Source organism: Mugil cephalus, chromosome 13 (genome assembly GCF_022458985.1).
Source record: "Mugil cephalus isolate CIBA_MC_2020 chromosome 13, CIBA_Mcephalus_1.1, whole genome shotgun sequence".
Classification (NCBI taxonomy): domain Eukaryota; kingdom Metazoa; phylum Chordata; class Actinopteri; order Mugiliformes; family Mugilidae; genus Mugil; species Mugil cephalus.
In genome coordinates, this window is record NC_061782.1 from 12,757,189 (window position 1) to 12,781,345 (window position 24,157).

The window sequence follows — 24,157 nt, forward strand, 5'->3', positions numbered from 1 at the left end:
GATAGTTAATGTCATTGATGAGTTACCTGCCAGAACCGAGGAGCCTTTACCGCGAGGATATCAAAACAGCAATGCGATGAACACAAGGATTACTTTGGATCCGTGGTGGGAGCACTGAAGATAATACGAAGGATCAGACCGCTGGCATAGGTTACATATGGTACCAGGTAATGTTACACACTCTCATCATCTCCATCCTACAGTGTTGTTTGTCAGTTTGCTGGATTGAGAGGGGTGCCTCCATGTTCTCGACACATTTGCTCTTTTAATTTGTTGTAAATGTGAAACTTGAGGCTAAACATTCACAGTAAACTGTGAAGGGGTTTACCTTTAAGAAACACACTGTATATCCTTCATGATCAGGCCTGTGAGGACAAAAAATCGTGGTGGTGAAACGTGTAGAGGCTATATTGTAGTGTAAATACTTCAACTTAACACTCATCATAGTAGCTAAACGGCCACACTGTCATACTTTCTTTTTATGCAACGAGAAGACGGAGGATTTATTGTCAAATAGAAATAAAGGCTGGACGAGACCTAGATCCTAAAGAAGCACATTGTCCTAAATTCCCTCAAAATACATCAGAGCTTTTCTGTCTGCCTCCACATTCATGTGGCTGTCGGCTTCATGGATCAGTAAGAGGTTTGTCTAATAGCATATTGAGACTTGTTGTTGACTGGTTCACAACATTGTGGCATGCTCTGCATTTCATTTCAAACACAGTGAACGAGAGAATTTTACAACCAGTGCAGTGAGTCGAGGAGAAGAGACTGTGTATGCAGAGAACTAGACATGATATCAGATTATTAGTTACCACAACGACAACACAATGCACCCCCAATAGTTAGATAAGTCAAATTCAAATAAATACCTCTATACTCTCTCACTCCAATTTAATCATCAGCATGCAAATAGAAACCAATCAAAATGTAGAAATTAAATGTTGCAGGGCAGACTCTTCAGACTTTTTTTCAGCCACACATGACCGTCTGTTGTCAGTATACCTGGCAACCGATTGCCAGGTTTCTATTTTTGGTCCCTGTATCTCTGTGTGTCTTTTGCAAAGTTACTCCAGTGGCCTTACACTTGTAGACAGACCACTTTGAGGGAGAACAGCTGCTGAAGTTTTTGCCCAGGTCCTGATTGGGTGGGAGCCCCTGGCAGGTTTCCTGCTTTCTTCTTCGATCTCTTCTACATCATAACAACAAACCGATAGGCTACAGCAGGGTGATTTTATATTTCACGTCAATATGACTGTGTAATCATCGATTTAAACCTAATAACCCTAAAGTGTGATTGCTTTGTTTGTCTTTTTGCAGCACCTTTAATCTCGTAAGCCAAGAATCAGCTCAGTTTCAGAGGGGGATTTACACAGACCTAAAGCAATAGGTTTTTCAGAGTGATCACTACGGTTGTCTCAGATTTTAAATATATAAAGTTGGATATGTAGTAAAATGTTCCTCAGACATTTCTGTGTTGCATTCACTCTGTATGACAGCTGTTCATGAAAATATTCATGCTTATTTTTAGCATAATCTCTGATGTCAGTATGTGATACAGTGTAACCGTATACAGTCTTTTTCATGACGCTTTCATCTGAACGAGACAGATATTCTACTGCGCTACTGAATCAGTGTGAAGGTGTGCATCCAAATAGACATTTTGCAAAGCCAATCCGTCTGCTTTGTCAAATACAAAAGACGCTGGACCTCTTATGTAAGGCCGTGGTATTTTTGTGGTAGGACCCGCACAGCGTGTGGTGACAAACTAGCATGGGATCATGGCAAAGTTGTTTCGGTGCCAGAATCTTAGCTTATTCAGACCTGCCCCCGGGTCAGAGGAAAGCCTGTTAGCAAAAAGGAAGGATGGTGAGAAGCAGTAAGACTAATGGTCAAAGATAATCTCATCAGAGCCCAGTGCAAAGTATTGCCCTTAGTCAGAATTGCCTGTTATAACTGTCTCTGCAGTCATGATGCTGCTGAAGACAAAAGATCTTCACGGAGAGGAGTACAAATTAGGCGGAAATGTTAAATGGGCCAACACTGTTTTCATGAGTGTTCAAAGGCATGCAAGACCTGTATTCAAGAACTGTGGAGCACATACATATAAGCCTATTTTCAGGTCATTATCTTGACCATTTAATGAGTGTTATTTTGAATTTGGAGGTGTGTGTATTTGGTATGATTTGTGTGTTCTCTGCATCCTCAGGTGCGTGTGTGGAATGTGTGCAGAATGAGCAGCACATTTGTTACATTAGCTGAAGTACTGGAGGCACGAGGGGGGCCTCTGCTGGAGGAAGAGGTCTGGTCCCTGCTGCTGGGCACTGCAGAGTCTTTAGTGGATGTCTCTTATAAAGGTAAAGCCTTTTAGATAACCCCTCCTTACTCTAGGCTCACATGCATCCTGCCTTGGCGCTGTGATCGTACCATTACGTTATTGCAGCGTATCTGTAACATTTGAAATCACGTTTTCACACAGTGTGGCTTTGCTGTGAAACAGTGGCAGCAGCATTTTATGTACATTATGGTATGGACTTCCTGCCTTTTTTTTTTCTTTTTTTTTTTCAGGTCAAAACAATATGTGCAATATCATAAGCCCCACCTCTTTGCTGCTGTCAGCCACTGGTACCTTAGCGTTTAAGAACTGTGGCCTATCAGATGAGGTATCCACCTTCGCTGCTCCAGAGATGCTGCAGGGCCGTGCCAGCTCAACCAAACCTGCCACAGAGAGGGTCGGTGCACGTATCCTCGAACCTGTCCCAACACCTCACGTGAAAGCTAAAGGCAGACTTCTCATGAGACTACAGAATATTACTTCTTTTAGCATCTTAGACACATTCATCAAAGTCTGCAGTGAACTGGTTTTCACTCTACCACAACCAGATGTATCTTTTTCCTCTGAGTCTGAATCTCAGGCTGTCAGGAGATGAAGGTCGATTAAGATGAAAGCCTGCCATCTAGTGGCCGAGAAAAGGAACTTATCTCTTGAAATCTGTAGCTCAGAGCCCTAATGTAAAACATTAAGTTAAATTAAATGTTTGTGCACTAATATCTTTTTATATGTGCCATAGATAGATATGCAATGAAAAAAGGAGTGTAAATATCTAAATAATGCAAAGCACAGGCTTATTCAGGCTTATTAAATCTTCAAGTATCGATATTTGGACTTTTTTTTGATTATCAAACTTTGAGTGTGTTCACAGTTTTAATCCTCATTTTTATTACAATACACACAGACTATCTAATTTTTATTAAAAATAATGAAGCTCATCTTAGGGTTTAATATAATTATGACTAGAGCAACTTATTATGGTTAAGCACATTTTATGCATGTATCTAAAGGTAAATCTGGTTTTCACTTTAGACTTTGTTGGATCATTCATCAATATATCCCCTATGCTTTGTTGCACAGATGCTGGTGTATTCACTGGGTATGACTCTCTACTGGTCAGTTGATTTTCACCTACCTCAAAATCAGGTGGGAGCCCCTGACAAAAAGCTGCAACCTTCTTTATCAGCGCTATCACAGCTCACCACACCGTGCTTACTGCGATTCTTTTCCGATCTCGTTCTCAGCCAGTCCAGTTGAGTGACCACCTAAACAGCCTCCTCCTCAGCATGTGTGAGGACCTGGCCCACCGCAGGGTGAATCTCAACTCCGTCCTGGAAGCCTGCGAATATCAGCACAAAGCCTCCATCCTGCTGCCCCCCGCCAAAGTCATCAGACAGCTGGTGGAGGAGGTTTTTCATGAATCAGTGAGTCCAGATCCACACCTGCATTGTGTTCCGTGTCCTTTATGTGCCTGCATATTAGTTTCCCTATAGGAAATTAAAGGCACACTATAAAATAAACATGATGACGAAAACAGAAAAATGTAAATAGCTGTGAAGATCAGTGTTTTATTTTCCTCCAGATGGACCATGGCTCTCTGCCAGACACCAATGTCCCTCTGAGTGGCAGGAGCCAGATGATCAGAGAGAGACTTCACGGTGAGCATGCATGCCCTCACAAACATTTTATCACTTGAGCTGTGCTGTTAATACATCCAAAAGCCTCCCACATGAGAGAAGACAACTCAGCCAGTATCTTTGATACTAATCGCAATGCTTTGCAAGAAAGGGACAGTGGAAGGGGATGGTTAAGGCCAAAAATCAGAATTAGACTGTTGTGAAAAGTGCTGTTTCGAGTGTTTGAGAGATTCCTACAGCGTCCTATTCTATTGTCACTTTTATCTCATAAATCAATTTTGACCTTTTTTCACATCTGCATACTCACAAAGACTGGTTGCAGTCACTATTCTTTGGGTTCCAGACAGCATACAGGTAAACAGGATTAAAATCTTAACCTAAAGCAAGCCCAGGATTAAGCAGAGAGAGAGCCAATAATCAGATACCAAGCGTGGCGGCTCCAGGCTAAATCCTGGACCCGCCTCAGCTCTGTCCAAACATCTCAGTGTCTCAGGAGGCAGGAATCAAAGACCGCTGTCATCTTTCATCTCCTACCTGGTTGACAGGAAAGAGAGGGCCATTTTCAGACTTCAGCGACGGAAGCGCCGAAGGGAGGAGATACTCAACGGACTCTGATTCCAAGTCAGGTATGTCTAAAGAGAAGTCAGAGACATTTGTCATCCATTCGGTTTCATTCTGGGAGTAACATATTTGCTTCGGAATGGAAGTGCCAAAAGCTTTATTTCTGTTTTGTAGGGAGTTTACCTCAAAGACCCTGGAGACAAAGACAGAGAAGCTCTCCCACACCGTTGTACCAATCATCTTTAGACAGGCACGTATTGAATGCAACCAGGAGATTGTCCAACCGCTGTGTCCCCCGCCGGTGTGTGCATGTCAACAAAAATAAACCTACCCATTCCTCATGCTCTCCACCGTCACAGCCTGCACGTACTTTGAGGGGACGCGACATTGTCTTGTTTGTTTGACTTTTCCAACTTGCACAACTATTACACAATCTGTCCTTCCCCACCCACCTCCACCCCATCCTCGGCCCCTCAGACTCCCCCGCGGGGTTCGTCACAGGGACAGCACCTGCAGTTGTCTCGGGAGGAGCCCCCACCATGACATCTCTCCCAAGACATCAGGCAGATCTCACAGTCCTTCCATCACATTCAGCGAGTCCTCGCTCAGCCTGAGCCAGAGGAAAGCAAAGGTAAGACTGTTTAAGGTCTATTCGGTGGCATAAATGCAGGGAAAATGTTTTTGAGAAGCTTAACGTAAAAGTGTGTGCTGTAGATACGTGCAAGAAGCAGGGATTTTGTGTTGTTGTAGGGATACGGACATAAAGTTTTTAGCTGTATGATGGCGGGCAAAGGTCAAATTACTTTCTAAGTAGAGACTGCAGAGCATTTACAGAAGTCTGCCTAAAGACTTTTTTTGTTTTTAGGCATTGGGTCCAGAGTTCGTCAGAATGCCAGATGAACAACAAATTCTTCTCGAGCTCCCAGGATCCATTGTGGTATATTCATAATCATTGTTTTACTGATCAGTTTCATTTAATCCCGTTATTTTAACCCGTGTTTTCTTGCCTGTTGTACCACGTCTGTTTCCAAAATTGCATGCACAGTATTTTTGTATCTATGTACATGTACGTGAGTGTCTGTAGGATTTTTTCTTTTATGTCCCTTGTGTGTCTGTGTGTCTGTGTGTGTGCACCACAGTCCAGAAAGGGCCGTTCATGTTCGTCTCAGAGAGAGGTGACTGTGGTGCTGCCTAACGGACAGTGCGTGGTGGTCCGCTGTGACATTAAGTCCAAAGCGAGAGATGTGTTTGACATGGTGGTGGCTCACGCAAACTTGGTGGAACACTTTTACTTTGGTCTTGCCTTTATAGATGGTAAGAGGACATCAATATAGGACACAATGCATCTTAACTGTACAAAAACATTTCAACGAGATTATCAATAGTTGTGACATTTTTCCATCACATTTGGCTTGATGGATTGATGATATTTCAGTTTTTCCCTCTGCGGTTTAAGATCCTTTTCTTTGGAATTATACAGATGATGAATACTTCTTTTTGGATCACGAAACAAAAATCTCCAAAGTCGCGCCTGACAGCTGGAAAAAAGGGCAGATATCTTCCTTTTTGGTGTTTCTTCGAGTCAAATTTTTTGTTGACGATATCTCCTTCATTCTGTAAGTGCGGCTCTGGCCTGCTGATTTACTCCTATCTGGGAAGTTCATTTGTAGAAAGAGGCCGATATCAAACACTGATGCTTCTTTCTAAATGTTTTTTCTTCCTGCTCACAAGGCACAAACTGACTCGTCACCAGTACTATTTACAGCTGCGTAAGGATATCTTGGAGGACAGGCTGTATTGTAATGAGGAGACGGGCTTGTTCCTGGCTGCTCTTGCTCTGCAGGCTGAGTTTGGTGACTACATGCCAGAGGTACTAAGGACGGAAAGGAAAATGTTCATGGTGTGTCTTTAAATACCTGCGTCATCTGTTGGTGTGTGTCACAGTGTTTGGTTCTTCTATGTGTCTTATTAGTTGTATGGTAAGAATTATTACCAGCCGGAGCATTATGTGTCCAAGAGGATGCTGGAGAAGCTTGCCCTGCCCAGTGTCAAGGAAGAGCTGCCAAGACTACATGCAAATCATTCCCAGATGCTGCCAGAAGAGGCAGAAACAGAGTATCTAAAGGTAGCCAGAGTGCTAATGCATTCAGTCCTACACAAAATATAGATTCCATTATCCAGTATCTCTCATTGTTCTTTTGTAATGTATTAACACCTTAAAGTATGCTAAATTACTACTAAAACTATTACTACTTCTTTGCTTTTAAACTGATGATCGATGATCCACTTATACTTACCTATAAGTCTAAATGAGTGGTAAATGGACTGCTACAGTGACATGTACGTACACCGTAGATTGTCCAACAGCTCCCAGAGTATGGCGTCATGTTCCACCGTGTGGGGAGAGAGAAAAGGCCGGTGGTGGGAGAGTTGGTTTTGGGAGTCTGTGCCAAAGGAATCATCGTGTATGAGATGAAGAACCACCTCCGAGCTGTCACCAGACGCTTCCTCTGGAGGGAAACTGACTCCATATCCACAGGGGTAAAAAAAAAAAAATAATAATAATCAGATTTTGCTGTTGTATGTATACATTTTGGCATGAAGCTTAAAGTAAATGATTTACGTCTGTCTTTCAGCGACGTAAACTGATTATAGAGTGTGGCGGGCCCAGTGGGAAAAAGCACGGCTTTGTAACTGAGAGCTCCAAAATAGCACAGTACCTCCTGAACCTCTGCTCAGCACAGCACAAGTTTCATAGCGAGATGACGTCAAGACAGCTTAACCACACAATGATACCAGGTGGGGAAATTTCACTGTGCAAATGTACCGTTTAGTTTTCAGTACTCGACATTCATAAATGTTATAGCTAAGAATAATAAAGATTAACCTGATTCCCCTCTCTTTCTCCAGATGAGAACATGGAGAAGTACATGTCTGTCTACCGGGCTCGTAACCTGAACCTGAAGCGTATTTCCTGCTCAGAGGGCATGTTGAACCACGTCGGTCTGGCACCCGGTCAGCCGGACTCCATGTCCAAGTCGTGCGACGACCTGACGGCCAAGCTGGAGGCTCGTCTCCGGCAGCAGAGAGAGCTGAGGAGGGAGATGAGCAGAGAGCTGAACAAGGAGCTGCCTGAAACAGGAGACCTCAGGGATGGGAAGGAGCAGCAGTGCTGGAGGTAGCTTTTAATCACGATACGATTCCTCTTCTTCTTCTTCCAAAAACATTGTGTTGGTTTAAATAAATGTAACTACACACATGTGTTGTAGCACTCCAGAGCCAATTCCCAGAATGATGTCCAGCGTCTCACTACAGAAGCAGGACTCTGACACTTCATCCTCCATACGAGGTGAACAATTGTTGCTAAACGTTTGCTCATGTGAACCTGTGTTGGACTTTTGATCTGCTCCCATGACCATGAAAGCGTTGTGCCTTGTAGTTGACACGCCGACTCGAACCCCACCAGAGAGAGAGATAGTCTGCGTGAACCTGAAGAAAGATCCCAAACTGGGCTTCGGTGAGTTTATTAACATGGGCTTAGCTGTGAACTGATTTAAAATTAATGAGTGTCACTTAGCTGATTCTATAGCGGGAGACTTTTGTCCTCACATCCTCTGGTCCTGTTTCAGGCTTTGTAATAGTAGGAGAGGACAATACAGGTAAACTTGACCTTGGGATCTTCATTGCTTCCATTGTTCCCGACGGGCCTGCGGACAAAGATGGACGAATCAAACCCGGTACGAAGCACCTACAACGGAAACCTGGAAACAGAGGCACTGGCTTTACAGCTCAGCATGCATACAGCATGACTGCGAGAGATTGATCGCAAAGCCTCGTCACAAGGATTTAATCATGATTTTTCTTCAGGTGGGCGTCTCATCTCCTTAAACAAGACCAGTTTGGAAGGAGTGACATTCAGCGACGCTGCTGCCATCTTACAGAACAGCCCCGATGAGGTGGAGCTCATCGTGTCTCAGCCGAAACGTGAGACCCGCTCGATGCTTTCTCCTCTGCACGACTATTTATAAATCACTGTTTTACCAGTGCTATGTGGGGTAATGCAACTTGCAAAATATGTGTGTTGTGTCAGATTCTTTGAAAGACAGAAATAGTTCCTTGAGCCAAAGTACTCTCGGTTTGGCGTTGGAGAGGAGCTTCGGGTCCCAGACCACCCTGTCTGGCACAGAGTTCCGTCCCGCCGTGGAGGAACTGGAGGAGGCCATCACGCTGTCCAGCATGGCGACCCCGAAACAGAGCAGGAGGCTTCACATTCCTGTTGTGCGAATACATGACACCCAGGTTAGAGCCGCCACCACTAAGTGGACGACTGTCAGAGATAAGTGACTTTGTTTCCATGGAAGCAAAGTTGTCACAGCTGGTAAAAGAGGTCGACCCAAGCTAATTGTTAAACAGATTATGTGCTCACATTAATGTGGTGACTCAGAGATGCCGTCACAGGGGTCCTGAAAACACAGGTTTACGCCCTCATTCTTTTCCACTACGTAATGTGTGCCATTTCTTTAGATTACTGCCCCTAGGAGGTTAGACCCCATTTTATTTCTGCCTCTGGTCTGAAAACGAAAACATTGTGTTTTCTTGGTTACAACTCTACAATAAGTCAGTTCATTTCAAATATGCTGATTAAGTAGTGGTATATAAAAGGTCATTTAGGGTTGATTATGAGGTTTTTGTTGTTTTTGTTTAGGTTCCGTACATTTTATTGAAATAGATATTGTGAAAGGGCACGTAGTTCTTCTGGTAGCTTGATTATACCTTGTGATAATTCAGTAAGTACCGAGATTTTTTTTTTTTTTTAAAGCCCATACATGTAAATACAATTCCCATATAAACCCATCTGATTTTAGCCCTTTCTTTAACTTCTTCACTGTATTGAGTAAGAATTTTCTTGGTATCTAAACATAAATAACTATAAATATTTTACAATAAGCTTCAGGTTGTGATCAGAATCACTTCCTCTGGCTCTTTTCCAGGACATGTGTTCGAGGTCACCCTCCGTCTTAAGCCTCAGATCGTCGGAGCGGTTCACGGTGGAGCTGAGGAAAAGCCACGGCAGCCTTGGCATCAGTGTTGCTGTGAGTCATTCCCTCATAATGAAGGATAGTTGGTTCGTGTTGTGAATCTATAGAGGACAGTAGATTTTATTATTGTCTACACTCTGAATATATTTCGAACAGGGGAACGTAAGTTTCTAGGTAGGACGTCTTGCGCTTTACCCTCTGTTGACAAATTTACATCCAAGTAAACCATGCCAAACTTGACGTCACACCCATATCGACAGCCAAACCGATTTACAATGCTTAATGAGAAAGGTCAATAAGTGGCAAGTTACACTTGGACGAGTGCTTGCTGAGTCAGTGTGATTTGTTTGGGTTATTTGAGACCAGTGCATTTACTAATTCCCTTTTCTTTTTATTGCAATCTCTCTTGCCAAAAAGGGAGGAATGAACACTAATGTGCGACATGGAGGAGTTTACATCAAGAGCCTGGTGATGGGAGGCGCTGCCGACGAGGACGGGCGCATTCAAATTGGTAATCATTTTTATTTGTCATTTGAAAACGTGACCGGGTGGGCGTACTGCAAAGGTTTGATTTTGTGTGCAGGATGTCAGAAATAGTACCGACTGCCACTGACTTTCGGTTTCTTATTTTGTTAATTGTCATTATATAATTTCAGCATCTTCTAAAGATGTTTATTGAACAACGCAGCCCAGACTCTCAAAGAAAGGTTTAAAGCTTAGTAGTAGTAGCATTAAATAAGAAAATGTTGTCAATTTGTATTACGCTGTGCCTCTGGAGCCACTGCGTCGTGTCTCCGCCATCTTGGTTCATGCTTCAGTGAGCAGGAACGACTTTTAGATCTGCTGACATGCCCATCACCCAACACACACACACACACACACAGAACGTTTATGTTTTGATGTTGCTAATGATGATGAGATTTGTGTTTGTGCATATGACAGGTGACAGACTGCTGGAGGTTGACGGGTCCAACCTGAGGGGCGTGACTCACCAGCAAGCTGTTGAGTGCCTGAAGAGGACTGGGGAGGTGCCTACACACACACACACACACACACAGCACGCATGCATGCACATGTGAACACGCTGCAAAACACAATTACACAATCCAAATGTCTTATTTGCTGATTTAATTGCATTAGTATCAGTAGAAAGTGGACCTCCTAAACGCCTAATTGAACTAAGTATATATCAGAAAACATGATGGAACCATAAAGGTCCCTTTGTGAGTCACTTCAAAGTTGATTGCTGTCAAAAACAGTCGATAATGTAAATATAGATTTATCAAAGATGTAAATGTGTGTCCACGTGTACCCCCATAGGTGGTAAGCCTGCTGCTGGAAAGGGAGCCCACAGTAATACTGGAGCCTAGGTTTGACTCACCCTGCCCTCCCCTGGTCTACAGTCCATCACACATCGCACCCCCCAGGACTGAAGTCTCCATGGAAACAACCTTGAGTGGTCGAGCCAAGGACTACAGCTTTGTGACGGATGGTGAGAGCGGAGAGGAAGGGGTGCATATTCTCAAAAAAAAAAAAAAGGAAAAGTGTCATGCACACACACAGACACACACATGCACACATGGCCCAGAGGTGACTGTGTGTCATCTGACAGCTACATTGTGGTTGCTGTCAGAGTCGTCCAGGACTGATGCCGCCTCAGTACCCTGAGATGGCATGCACCGAAACCTCCAAGCTGCCTGTTCACAGGCTGAGCTGAGTTAAATCACACATCCTCCTCCTTTCATTGCTGGAAACTGCAGAAAGAAATGTGACACAAAGTATGAAAAAGATGCTTCTCACTGGAGATATTCTGCAAAAATAAAGATGTCTCATGGGGAATAATGCATGTTGGTGAGACTAATAAACATTTTTTTTGGTCACAATGTCGAACGTTACAGCCCAAATAACACATTCAGAAATGCACAGCGCACGTTAATGCTCCAAGATGTCCCTCGCTTATTTCTTCTCTTTCCTAGAAAACACGCATGAAGTGTTACTTAAGAAGAGTTTGTCTGGCCTCGGCTTCAGCTTCTACATCTCACAGCTGCGCACTGGGCCAGACCGCGGCAGTGTGGTGCGCATCAAGCGTCTGTTCCCAGGTCAGCCCGCGATGGAAAGTGGCTTGCTGCGTGAGGGGGACATCATTTTGTCTGTCAACAAAGAGCGCGTCAAGGATCTCTCTTACCAGGTATTTTCCATGTTGTGAGGTTATAGTTTTGTTACGGCTGTGTAGAAACTTTGAAATAGTGAAACTGGTGAAGGCACATGCATGAGCTAAAAACCTAAATCTGCTAAATCTGAGTTCAAAAGAGGAAGCTCAGTCTGTCATTTTGCTTGTGGGTAAATAATTGTGAATGGACAGCTAAGTGTATGATATACTACTGGGCACGCTCTTTCTTTAAGATCTCTACCACGTCATCGACTCACTAAGCCTTTAATCTTAGACTTCCAAAAATAGAAAGCTGGTTGTGTCATAGTGTTAGTGCCATTTAATCTTTTTTGTACCGCCAAAGAATTACAATGGTATTAACACGGGCCCTTTTAGACATATGACAATAGAAAGATGTGCACATTTCCAGTCTGTCCCCAGATGTACTTAACCCAAACTGTTTTGGGCACTCACTCTTTCCTGTTTTGACTCAGAGGGTTTTGTTTCTGCTACGTGGTGCTCCATCTGAAGTCCGTCTGTTGATCTGCAGACCTGGTGCTGGAGTGCTGCATGATGTAGATGATAACACGCTGGTAAGATGATATACCAATAAATCAATGTGTTTTCAGGAGGCTCCAAGGCAGATGGTAATCCAGACAGGCTATTATATGTTATGTGACTTTGCAGAGTCCTGCATCCTCCCGGGAGGTTCGATCCCGGTCTCTGGACATCCGACTCGGCGAGGACTACACCAAGTTCCTTAAGGACGAGTATGACGCCAATGTGTCCAAACAGAAGCAGCCTCTCTCCCAGGACAAAGATCTGAACAACAGACCAGAGAAAACCCCAGAACCTCCTGCAGCTCCGCCACTCCCAGAGAGCCAGGAAAGTCAGAAGCGTGAAGCGCAGGCCGACCAGACTCCTCCGTCTCCTCCTCGCTCACCCCCAACTTCCCCTGCGTCTCCTCCTTCGCCGGTCTCACCAGCCTCGCCCGCCTCACCAGCATCGCCCACCTCACCCCTGCCTTCCCCTCCACCAGCGCCACAAGCAGCTGCTGAGAAACCAGGGGAGGGTAAGGAAGTAGAGACAAAAAGGAAGAGCAAGGGCGAGAGGGAGGAGAAGGGGGAGGCTGCAACGACATCAAGCTCGACTGTGATGCTTATGGATGTGTATCCAAAGACTGCTACAAACTCTGTATATGCCAGGTACATATTACAACCTCATAAATTAGAAAATGCATTGACTTATGGATTTTCCAAGAAGTCCATTTCTAGTTTTCTTGCAATTTTGTTAGATTTGACTTAAGCCACAATTTAATGCCAGAACAATGTTAAAGTGCATATGAAAACTTCTCAAACTACTGTGTAAATATCTGATTTATTATTTCTATGTACTGTACCACATCAGTACCGTCTTAGCTATCGTAGCTCGATTCTAAAGTGATGGTCAGTCATAACTATTTGATTATTCGTATGTCTGTCACATTCTGCCTTCTATAGTTCTGTTCTGTTTAATTGTGTCCTGATTTAATATTTAAAATTTGAATTGATACGTTAACTTCTGAGCCCTAAATGGACAGACATGAAGGTTTTGCTGGATTATAATTTGAAATAACATCACGATGTTGTGTTTGTTTACCTGCAGTGGATTCAGAGAGGATGCAGATGGCAGCGTGACCTACTGCCTCATGGGAAATGGACTGACAATCGTAGCGGACGAGGAGTACCTGACCATCAGCTCCACACTTGAGCCTGTGCACAGCCTTCCCACTGACAGCACCCCGGCGACCAACCTCGCTGCCTTCAGCTCGCAGACCTCCAACATCTTTCAGAATCCAAACCTCAGCTCTCTCGTCTCCACTGCCAGCGCCTCGTCCCTTGGCCTCTCAGCTGACACCCCGACCACTTGCTCCCTGGCGCACCCGTCTCAGCCACTCACAACGCAGCCGCCGAAAACCAAGCATCACCTGATCCAGGAGGGGCTCCTTCCGAGCCACTACAAAGCCATGTCCAAGAACAGCCGGCCTTTGGTGCCCCCACCTCAGCCTCCTCCGCCGACCCCCATCACGGCCCAGATCCTCTCCTCCGTGTCTCCTCCGCCTGCCCTGACGCTGCCGAACACGGTGCTGCCGCCTCCTGCCCAGACACACACGCAGCCGAGAGCGGAACCAGAGAAGAGGGAAAGACAGTACGACGATGATTATGATGAAGACGAGGATGAGGAGGAGGCAGAGAGTCGAAGAAAGGCAAGTTGGTGGTGTTTTCTGTTCCGGCTTAGCCTAACCCTTCCATTACAACTGTATTTTTGCTTTGTTGTCCACATTAACTGTGGCTAAAGTTTATAGGTAAAATTAATAAACAGACACAGCAGGAGTGAGAAGGAGGAGACTTCAATTAAATGCTAATATTAACGTGCCTAGTTCATAGTTTATCAGTTTACCAGGTTAGTTTACCATGTGAAGTAAAATACACCAATCAGGCATAACATTATGATCACCTGCTATAGGTTGAGGGACCTCTGTGGATCAGGCTTGTTCCAGTACATCCCACAGATACTTGATCAGTTTGGGATTTAGTGAATTTAGAGACCAGGTGCAATTTCTCATGTTTTTTGAGTTGTTCCTAAACCGTTTTGTGTGTGTGTCTGTGTCAAACTGCATCCTGCTGGGGATGGGTGATGTCAGTGGTTTTAATGTTGTTACTTATCCATGCATGTCAGAATCTATACTTAAACTGTTTTTCCAAAGCAGCATTTTCTTTCTCTTTCCCTCAAAAAATATATTTTCTTTGCAGAATTGTCAATATACAAAAAAAATGTATATGGATTGTTTCTTGTCTGACAGGGGCTGGTTAAAGAGTTTGAGCTCACGGTGGTTCTGACCAAGTCCAGGAGCGGAAGCTTCGGGTTCACCATCACCCGTAGCAAACTGGACAACTGCTACTACATACAGGAAATACTGGACAACCCGGCCAAGGCAGACGGGCGACTCCGAGCGGGAGACAGGCTCGTCACAGTACGCGCACTAGCACACATCCTCTTATGTACCGAGTGTGCCCTTATTGACATATTGTCATTTTCCTCCAGGTAAATGGGCATGATGTTACTAGTGTGGCAGATGATGTTGCCATGACGATTCTCAGGTCATCTCCAAGAAGACTGAGCATGACGCTGGGGAGGGCAGTCAGCAACCTGGTGGCTCCGCCTCCCTGTGACAGCCTGCCTGATGTTGTTCTCTACAAAACTCCCTCTGGACAACTGGGTGGGACACTGTGCATATTTTGTTTTACACATTCCATACATGCATACATCAGTCTGTGTTATTTGACCGTGTCTTGGTTTGCGCTCTCCAGGCATAAAGCTGACGGGTGGTATTGGCAGCAAGTGGCAGGGCATCTATTGTCTGGCGGTGGTGCCAGGCTCCCCGGCCAGCGAGGAGGGCAGCGTGCAGCCCAATGACAAGATCCTCTACATCTGTGGCAGGTGCACCCTTGGGATGACTTTGGAGGATGCGGTCAAAGCCTGCGAGATCGCCCCTCGTAAAGTGAAGCTTAAAATCCTCAGGTATCAAATGCTACAAGTCAGACGCTGAAACTGGTGTTCGCACGTTCGTTTTAGTTTTCTGAAATGCCTCCGTTGTTTGTGTCCATCGCAGAGAAGACCAGCCAGTGACCCCCAAGGCCAAGTGGAACGGTGAGGATTTATGGCATGTCTTCACCTGCTCGTGTTAAACATAAACAGTTTGAGTTTGGTTGTTATGCAGCATATGCGTTGATGGATCGCCTAGAGACCAGATATGCTTGTGCTAAACTAAACAATGATAATTTGAGTTCAATCATTACAAGATAATTATTGAGTTCTGGGAAAGAGGGAAACTGCTTGTCTCTACATTTTTACAAGTATTCCCCTAATGCATCACTCCTCTTTCAATCTATAACAGTGGTTTTCTAAAAAATAAAAAAACATTTCTGTAATAGGCCTGTTTGACTGGAAAAAGGACAGGAAGTTCTTTGCTCGGTTCGAAGAGCCAGTTTCCCCAGAGAAAGACTCTCCCACTGAAGATGGTGAGTTTCTCCTTTCTTTCCCCCCATTTATTCCCCCATTTATCTCTCACGAACTCCCTCCATTGCTTGTTCTATGACTGGTTCCCTTTCACCCTTTTGCTTGTCGTCCCATTGTCTGTGTGAAGCCGGAGCTCGGCGCTGACAGAAAGCTCTCGTGTGTGTGTGCGTGTGTGATCTGAATGCTGACAGACAGATCCTGGGCTCTCACTGCAGGATTAATAATTAGCAAGCCTCTAGCCCTCCACTGGTGTATTGGACTGCAAGTTTCCAAAGGCATCACATACACCCAGACACGCACACACACACACACAACCAGAGCCATACGGCTGGTAGTCTATAGGGCAAGTAGCTCAGTTACCTGGTGACAGTGCCCGGAGCAGTAAGGGACAGCAGAGAGGGTCAGTCTGAAAAGATCAGCCTTGTTCAGCTGTAGAGACGCAGCCTATCAACACTTCACTTTCAAAATGGCCGAAGAGGTGGGAGGTTGGTGTGTGTTGTTTTATTTCTTCTTGCCTGTGTTTTGGAGCAATTGTCCCACAGACAGAAAGTGGCACTGGTATCTCATGGCCAAACTCCAGATGCTTCCCCTTGATCGGTATTTTTTTTAACACAATACTGAGGGCATCTCTTGTTGGTTCACTGACAGCTATTGTTGTTTTTCAGAAGCCGTGTGCAGGACTGCTGCGAAATTCAGATGTCTCTCCGTTGCCCAGGAACAGGATGTAAGTTTTTTTGAACACAGTCAGTGTTGTTTAACAGATCTCTCTTTCTGCTGTACCTCCTCGTTTTGGTCAACAACATCGATTTTGTCGAATTCTGCAGCTGCACATCTTTTGAGGTGTCCGCCGTAACATGAGTCTGCTCTGTGTCAATCTGCAAATGCATTCTCTAATAAGGAGAGGGGGTGCCGTCTGGGGTTCTTTATGTTGTCTCACAAATACGTGATAAGAACTGGACATCTGCTGCTGATTTCTCCTCCCTTTAGAGTTGTGTCATGCAAGTAGAGTTCACGAAACCAGACGGAGGAGGACTCGGCTTCGCTCTGATTGGGGGAACAAACGGCAGCATGCTACGGGTGAGGGAAATCTGCTCCGGTGGAGTGGCCGAACAGGACGGCCGCTTGAGAGTGGGGGACATTCTGTTGGAGGTAGCGACTCTTCGCGCATCTTGACTGTTTCATTGCTGTCATCGTTAGGCAAGACGTTGATTGTGACTGTTTACACGGCAGGTGAACGGTGTGATTGTGTCCGGGCTGAGCCACAGTAAGGTGGTGGATATCTTGCGTAAAGCAGAAGGCGCTGTTCAGCTCACCATCTGCAGAGACATCCTGACCTACTCCGAGTCACCCACGCCGCCAAACATGTCCGCTCACACCGAAGCTATTTTGGCCGAGCAGCCGGCTCCCGTGTCCAGCCCCGATGGTTGTTCCTCACCTGACGTCCTGCTGAGCAGGCCGGTCGAGCGGCCTCCGGGTACGATCTCTGAAAACTATTTCCTATTATGAACAAATTATAGAAGGGGTATGTTCAGCGCAGGATTGCATACACTGATTAGGCATAACATTATGACCACTACATAGCCTAATACTGTGTAGGTCTCTCTTCTGCCTCCACAACAGAAAATTATACCAGAGAATGGACCCTTCTGAGGGTGTCCTGTGTTGTCTGGGAACAGGATGTTGTTAGTGGAAACTTTAGCTCCTATGGGTTGAGGGGAGGGGCCTCTGTGGATCAGACTTGTACCAATGCATCCAACAAATACTTGATCAGCTTGGGATCTAAAGAATTCGGAGGCCAGGTCAATACCTTGTGCTATTTTTCATGTTTTTTTTTAGTTATTCTCAAATATACATGTCAAATATGTCATGTCTATACATGTCCAAAAGCAGGACATTATATTGTCACAAGATGGCCAATGATATTCACTTTTCCTGGACAGGTTTAAGAAACATGAACATTTTCTGTCTTTTACTGAGTGCTACAATTGCTGTTTCAGAGGCAACTTCAGACCCTGTGGTCAATGACCCAGACATTGTCCTAACGTCGCCACCTTCCCCGCCTCACCGCCTGTCCGTTGTAACAATTGAGACTACAGTCAAAGAGGTAATATGGACACTAACAAGCATAGACACATAAAAAAACTTGTGTGTGTAACTTATCACATGTGTTTAAATGAAGTCATACCCCTCCTTACCTCTATACTAACATCTTCTACTAACATCTTGGTCCTCCTGTCTGTTGCCTCCTCTGGCTACTTGTCTGTGGAAACAGGAGAGTTGTAACAGCACCCCTTCTCATCAAGCTTGCTGCCCATCCCTCAATGTCACTGACATGTTGCATGGAGCTTCCGACAGGTAGTAACATCATGAACTTCTCTCCTCTTGTACTCTCTACATGTTTTCCTCTCCTCTCCTCTCCTTCTCCGCTTCCTGCATCTTCTTTTTGTTTTGACGTGTTGCAGTTACTCCACTTTTAGCCATAGGGGGGCAGCAGAGAGCAACAAATAAAACAACCCTAGGATAAGTAGCTGTTAGGCTGTGAACTCTAATGAGACAAAACATAGAGTAACAGTTAGGAAGTCGGTAGCTCTTCTTAATGTAGCTTCAAAACCAAAGGTTCATTAGAAGTAGAAGGATATTTTAGTATCTTGTCTATACTGTATTTTAGGTGGAAAAGGCGCAGGGAAAGGAAGCTCAGCCTTGCATGATTTCATCCCCACCTACAGAAGAGTAAAAATGGTCTGGTCTCATCCCTGCCCCCTGACTCCCCCAGGAAACAAATTGTGACCAAGCTTTTGGACCAGTCCTGCAAAGACCGCCGGAAAACTCAGTCAGACGGCTGGAGCAGCGAAGAAGATGACGACGTGTTCGACGCCACAAGTCAGGAAACGACCCCTCTCCAGACAGGTGTCTAGTCCTCTGTTTCTGCTGCTGGTTTTAAGTGTCAGAGGGAAATTTTACCTGAGCGGAGACATGAAAGTTGCGCACCTCTGTTTTCCTCAGGCCCACCCATAGTATCAGAGGAGGAACTGGCCAGTCTAGCTCTCATCACACCTGCTAAGGCCAGCCAGTATTCAGGCTCCAGGGTTAAAGCTCTTATCCAGATTCTGCAACATCAACTCGATCAGCAGGAACTGGTCAAAGAGTTCATGGTGTGTACCTGTTAATGAGAAAAAATCATTAGTAAATGTGTCAGTTACTTCTCCCACATTGATCCTAATATACATAGGAGGTTCAGTTTTTAATATTGTATTCGTGTCATTCATTTCAGACTCTGGAGCATCTGAAGCCCTCCGATAACTGTCTGGTGGGAAAAGCCCCAGAGAACAGAGACAAGAACCGCTACAGAGATATCCTACCCTGTAAGATGACAGCATGTAAACTGTTACTTTCTCTATTTGCTCAAATCTTGCACTCTATTTTATGTTACCGCTTGGGAGTTTTTTTCTTTTCTTTTTTATTGGTGCGCTAAAGCTTGTGAAAGCTGGACCCTCACAGCATTTATATGAGAGCACGTTTGTTGGCGCTGGGTTTAACCTAACTCTAAGGTCTACTCCGTAGACACCAGAGATATTTGTTTACGACCCTTAAGTAATTTCTGCGCAGCAAATCATCTCCCAAGTGAGTTCACTGGAACCGCAACCATAATTTAGTCTGGCAAATACGTGATGATAAAGATCCTTGTAATTATGGGGGATTTATGTTTTTAATAAATGAAGCAGCATCAGGAGCAAATAAAATCACAAGATGCACTATCGTAATGAATTTCAGAGGGCAAATACAGGGAGACAGGATGAAGACGTGAGCATGCATTAATCTCTCAGAGATTAGGAATGTTATTAATGTAACGCTGGCTGGAAGACACGCACACACACATGCGCACATTTACCATTTACAGAAGCGTTTATTTGTCCAGCCTTCATAACGTGCTGGGGTGAAATGGGTCACAGCTGAGACGAATGAGCGCGATGAAAAGAGTAGTGACCCCCAATGGAATATCACAGCACCTCTCCTTATGCCTTGTTGCTTGTTACCGCTGTTTGTGCAAGTAGTTCGGGGGGGGAAAAAAGGTGCATTATTTACCATCTCCTCCATGTGGCCGTTAAGAGTTTTATTTAGAAAGCCAGATTTCCAGTCTGTGTGCTGAACTAACCCAGAAAACATTCCTACCTCACTTTGGTCTATCACTCCTCTCATCAGCAACAAACATCTTCACAGCACTGGTCTGCAGAGCTCCAGAGCCCGGAGCTATTTACCCACCTTTATTTACTGTGCAATTAGTTTCTATGCTTGTGGAAAAATAATTTGTGAACAAGAAATGAATGGCTTCATTAACACTGACACTAAATGAAGGAAGCATGCAGATAGAGGTGTACCATTTGATTTCAGGTGATTAATTTAAGGGACGCATGCTCACACTCCAAAATACACTGACTTTAGAGTGTTTTGTTTCTCTTTCCTCCCATAGATGACAAAACCCGTGTTGCCCTTGGAGAGAACCAGGACTACATCAACGCCAGCTACATCCGCATGCAAGTAGGAGCTGAAGAGTTCTTCTACATCTCCTGCCAGGGCCCTCTGCCCTCCACAGTCCAGGCCTTCTGGCAGATGATCTGGGAAAACAAATCAGACCTCATTTGCATGATGACCCAGGAAGTGGAACGGGGAAGGATCAAGTGTCACAAATATTGGCCAGAGAAGCTGGACGTGCCTTTGGACATTGGCAGGTACCAGCTTTACCTGGAGAACCAACAGTACCTCGAATACTTCCACATCAAGATCATCCGCATGGTGGAGACAGAGGTGAGACAGGAGTGCCTGTCCGGCTAACTATGCTGGTGCAATGTTATGATTTGCTGTGAAATCTAAGTATGCACAAATTGTCGTTTCAGACTAGCGAGACACACTTTGTTCATCACCTGAAGTTCACACACTGGCCAGACCACGGCGTCCCGCAATGCTCCGAGCAGCTGGTTCGCTTCATTCGCTATCTGAGGGCAGTTCACCACAGGGGTCCAGTCACTGTTCACTGCAGCGCTGGGATCGGACGCACGGGAGTTCTCATCTGCACTGACATCATCATTAACCTCGTTGAGAATGACTTGCCTGTGAGTGAAAGCAAGCGTTCTAGGTTTAACAATAAGTTCGCCCATCTCTTGAGATGGCAATGTCAGGAGATAACAACGGGCCTTTCCTTCAGACATTTTTTATTTTTAGTAAAATATCCCACTAAGATTACATGCACAAAAAAACAGGAACAACTCAGAAAACAGCACAAGGTGTTGACCTGGCCTCCAAATTCACTATATACCAAACTAATTAAGAATCTGTGGGATGCACTGGAACAAGCCTGATCTACAGAGGCCCCTCCCCTCAACCCATAGGACCCAAAGCCCCCCCACTAACAACATCCTGTAGCCTGACACCCACAGGACATCCTCAGAAGGCCCATATCCATCCTCTGATGAGTCACACCTGTTTTGGAGGCACAAGAGAGACCTGCACTATATTAATATTAGTGTTCATAACCTGATTTTAGATGTGTATTGATTGCATCTAGCCACAGTTACATGTATCTGCAGCCGTGCCTTACAAACGTCTGTCTCTGTCTTCAGATTAACGTGAGCGACATCGTAAAAGAGATGAGACTTCAGCGACATGGGATGATTCAGACCAAGGTCAGTGCCAGCGCTGAGGTTGAAGTTCAGAGTTCAAGCTTTAAAATATTACAGGTCCCAAAAGCTAGACGTGTCCTTTGTCTTTGTCATTTCAGGAACAGTACCTCTTCTGCTACAAAGTCTGGTTGGAAGTTTTGCAGGGGATTTTACAGCTTCACGGCAACCAGTGGCAGCCAGAAAGTCCCAGGGACCACAAAGTGGTTTGAATGTTTCCATCTCCGGTTCACCTACCTGCGAAAGCACTGGCTGTCTATGTTTGACCATGTGCAGTCTATCAACACCGGTTTTCCTTTGGCTGTTGTTAGTTTAGTTAGCTATAATATGAAATCTGTACATCTCTGTTTTGCTACAACGACTTCAACTTTAATTTATTTGTCTGTGTATGTGTTCTTGGTGCTGTGATTTCTGTCATTTTAACTTAGATCACTGAGGTTGTTTTGCCTTTTCAGGTTTAGTGATTTGCCTTCCATCTCAATCGTCTTTTTTTTAAATTTGGTGTCACTATTTGGTCTTATTTTACTCCTTGTTCTCTATGTTTTTTAATTTGAAAGTTGAATTTATTTTTAACAGTCATATTGCATGGAATTCAAAATCTGGTATTATTCATATTTCTTCTCTGGTAGCGACGTCATCGAAGTGCACAAGTGTAAGAACATCATACCAAAGTTAGTATCCGTTTGAATCCTGGATGAATAGCTTTGTGATTAAGCTTTGTGTTACCATTTAATTTAAGTGCATTTGTACCCCGGAGAAAGGGGCATTAGCAAAAGAACATTATTAGTTTTTCTGTTCAACATCTAAGGGAATGAAAAGAATCAAGTGCCTTGGAAAGACACACTTGCTCCATACTGACCCCAGGCCGCTTGTCACAAGCGGTCGGGGCCGGAGATCAAGGAACTGATTTGAGAGCACCTGACGGTGGTTAGATTGAATGTGCCGCTTTCAGTCTGTCTGTGATCTGAGGTGAATGTTTGGTTGAGCCAAACCAGAGGAGGATTACATCTCACCTTTTAGTTAGATCAACTCTAATGTGGAAATAGTGTGATGTTTGCACACCGCCTGTCAACCTTTTTTTGTTTGTGGGCTCATTTTATACAAAACACTGTCACAAGGAACGTTTTACTACGCATAACCGCATCTTAATACAGACAAAGAATGATTCCACATAACAAATGCTTGGATAAATTCATAAATTTTCGATTCAGTGTTTTACTGAAATTTGGACACGGCGTCGTTTCAGTATTTTCGTAAAAATGCAAAACTGGTTTAAATGTAATTTAGATATTCTTTTCTGGGCTTTTGATTTGTTCTGTGGCAACATCCTCTATCTGTATTCCATAGCTAAATTTATATTTAATAAAAACTCAGCCAAAAATGCAAAAAATATGATAAGGTTTACAAACTTTCCATTTTGCCACTTTAGAAGTTGTGCAAAAGCGACAGAGCTACATCTCCAAGTCACAGATCAAAGATGATTTATAGCTGCTGGTCTGAACCTCAACCTTTGGATGTCACTGCTTGTAAGCTTTGTTCATTTAGCTGCTAACAGACAAACACACACCAGCTCTCGTATTGCATGCAGACTCTTAAAGTACAGAAGTCTTAGCCTGGAGTTTGACTGAATGACTTGAACATGATTAAAATGTGGAATGTAACAAAGCAATACTCTCCGACGAGGAGAGGGGATCAGAATGTCAATCTCTTACCCAGTAACATCTTCCAATCAGTTTGGAGCATGTCGGTAAGATATATGCAGTACTGTACCTTTGCCATGTCGATGGCTATGCAGAGCCATCAGCCTCTGTACTGTGTATGCAACATCTTTTCAATCAGTGCTAGTCGGTTGGTTTCCAGCGAACGCTAACACACTGTTATGTGCAAGTTCGCGTTCTCTTTGAGATCCTGTTGATATGTTTTCTTCCTCAGATCTTGAGAAAAACGAAAGAACAATCAAAAGCACATTTTGCATTCATCTGTGAAAATGCATCTTGTACAGTCAAGCAAGTGCTTATGCAACAGCATTGTGAAATGTAATAACCCTTAATTGCACAGCTGCTTATTTATGCTGAATTAATATCTTGTCACTGTACCAGCCACTATATAACCAATAACTGAGAACAATATAATACCTCTCTCTTTAATTAAAACCTATTCTGAAACTTGTTTGTGTGCTATACAACTACATTTCACCGCTCGACTCCGAACACAACATAATTCAACTTGAACAACGGAACGAGAGCAGCAGAGTGGGTTTTCCCTGACGGCACACACAGAACAGAGAGCCGGAGACGGCCCTAAATCTAATTCCACTGCGCCCCTTCTCAACTTTTACTGCAGGGTATACTCCCTCTCGGGTTTTACTGCAGGGTAAATAAGCTGGTCTCACAGGGGTCTTTTGTGACAGCATGGAAACCCCTGAAAACACACTGAACGCTCGGCACACATATAAACCTGATGCTGTGGAAGCCGCGGAGCAGATTTACTTGCTCACTTTCTACTCCCGCCGCCCTTGTGCACGATATCTACAGCCGCCACACTCGCACACACACACACACACACAATCCCGTCAGTCACGCATCCTCCTTTCTCCTGTTTCTCCTTGCAGCCCAACTCAGGCCTTGTTATTGCTGTAAGTTATGGGAAAATAACGACACGGACTCAAGTTATTCAAGGGCCATTTCTATTTATAGATGTATCATCTT

The 24,157-nt window shown here is 44.4% G+C and overlaps 1 protein-coding gene across 4 annotated transcripts; it reads left to right on the forward strand.

Moving 5' to 3' along the window:
* The first annotated feature begins 21 nt into the window (after positions 1-21).
* ptpn20 (protein tyrosine phosphatase non-receptor type 20) lies at positions 22-23,614 on the forward strand. 4 transcript variants are annotated; one of them, XM_047604078.1, is made up of 47 exons: positions 22-167; positions 2,210-2,357; positions 2,569-2,732; positions 3,413-3,478; positions 3,577-3,756; positions 3,915-3,990; positions 4,515-4,595; positions 4,705-4,780; positions 5,008-5,161; positions 5,396-5,467; positions 5,670-5,844; positions 6,011-6,146; positions 6,262-6,400; positions 6,503-6,655; positions 6,886-7,071; positions 7,167-7,329; positions 7,441-7,708; positions 7,800-7,879; positions 7,970-8,047; positions 8,160-8,267; positions 8,398-8,514; positions 8,621-8,829; positions 9,522-9,623; positions 9,987-10,080; positions 10,512-10,597; positions 10,890-11,061; positions 11,546-11,757; positions 12,213-12,311; positions 12,406-12,923; positions 13,363-13,963; positions 14,561-14,731; positions 14,803-14,977; positions 15,069-15,279; positions 15,371-15,408; positions 15,693-15,779; positions 16,443-16,501; positions 16,765-16,926; positions 17,008-17,251; positions 17,775-17,881; positions 18,050-18,132; positions 18,551-18,684; positions 18,781-18,929; positions 19,049-19,139; positions 20,246-20,580; positions 20,670-20,885; positions 21,393-21,455; positions 21,551-23,614. In XM_047604078.1, the coding sequence occupies exons 2-47, from the start codon at positions 2,234-2,236 to the stop codon at positions 21,659-21,661; spliced, it is 7,125 nt and encodes a 2,374-aa protein (XP_047460034.1). In that variant the 5' UTR covers positions 22-167; positions 2,210-2,233; the 3' UTR covers positions 21,662-23,614. The 4 variants fall into 4 exon arrangements, with proteins under 4 accessions (XP_047460034.1, XP_047460035.1, XP_047460037.1 ...); XM_047604079.1 differs by having other exon boundaries at positions 16,446-16,501; XM_047604081.1 differs by lacking the exons at positions 18,050-18,132; positions 19,049-19,139; positions 20,246-20,580; ... (1 more) ...; positions 21,393-21,455; positions 21,551-23,614.
* The last annotated feature ends 543 nt before the right edge of the window (positions 23,615-24,157 follow it).

Bases quoted from the DNA above. Each gene is read 5' to 3' on its own strand.
- ptpn20 (XM_047604078.1), top strand. From the start codon at position 2,234: ATGAGCAGCACATTTGTTACATTAGCTGAAGTACTGGAGGCACGAGGG. The intron at 3,757-3,914 runs GTGAGTCCAGAT...ATTTTCCTCCAG, and splicing joins AGGAGGTTTTTCATGAATCA to ATGGACCATGGCTCTCTGCC. The intron at 5,845-6,010 runs GTAAGAGGACAT...GGAATTATACAG, and splicing joins TGGTCTTGCCTTTATAGATG to ATGATGAATACTTCTTTTTG.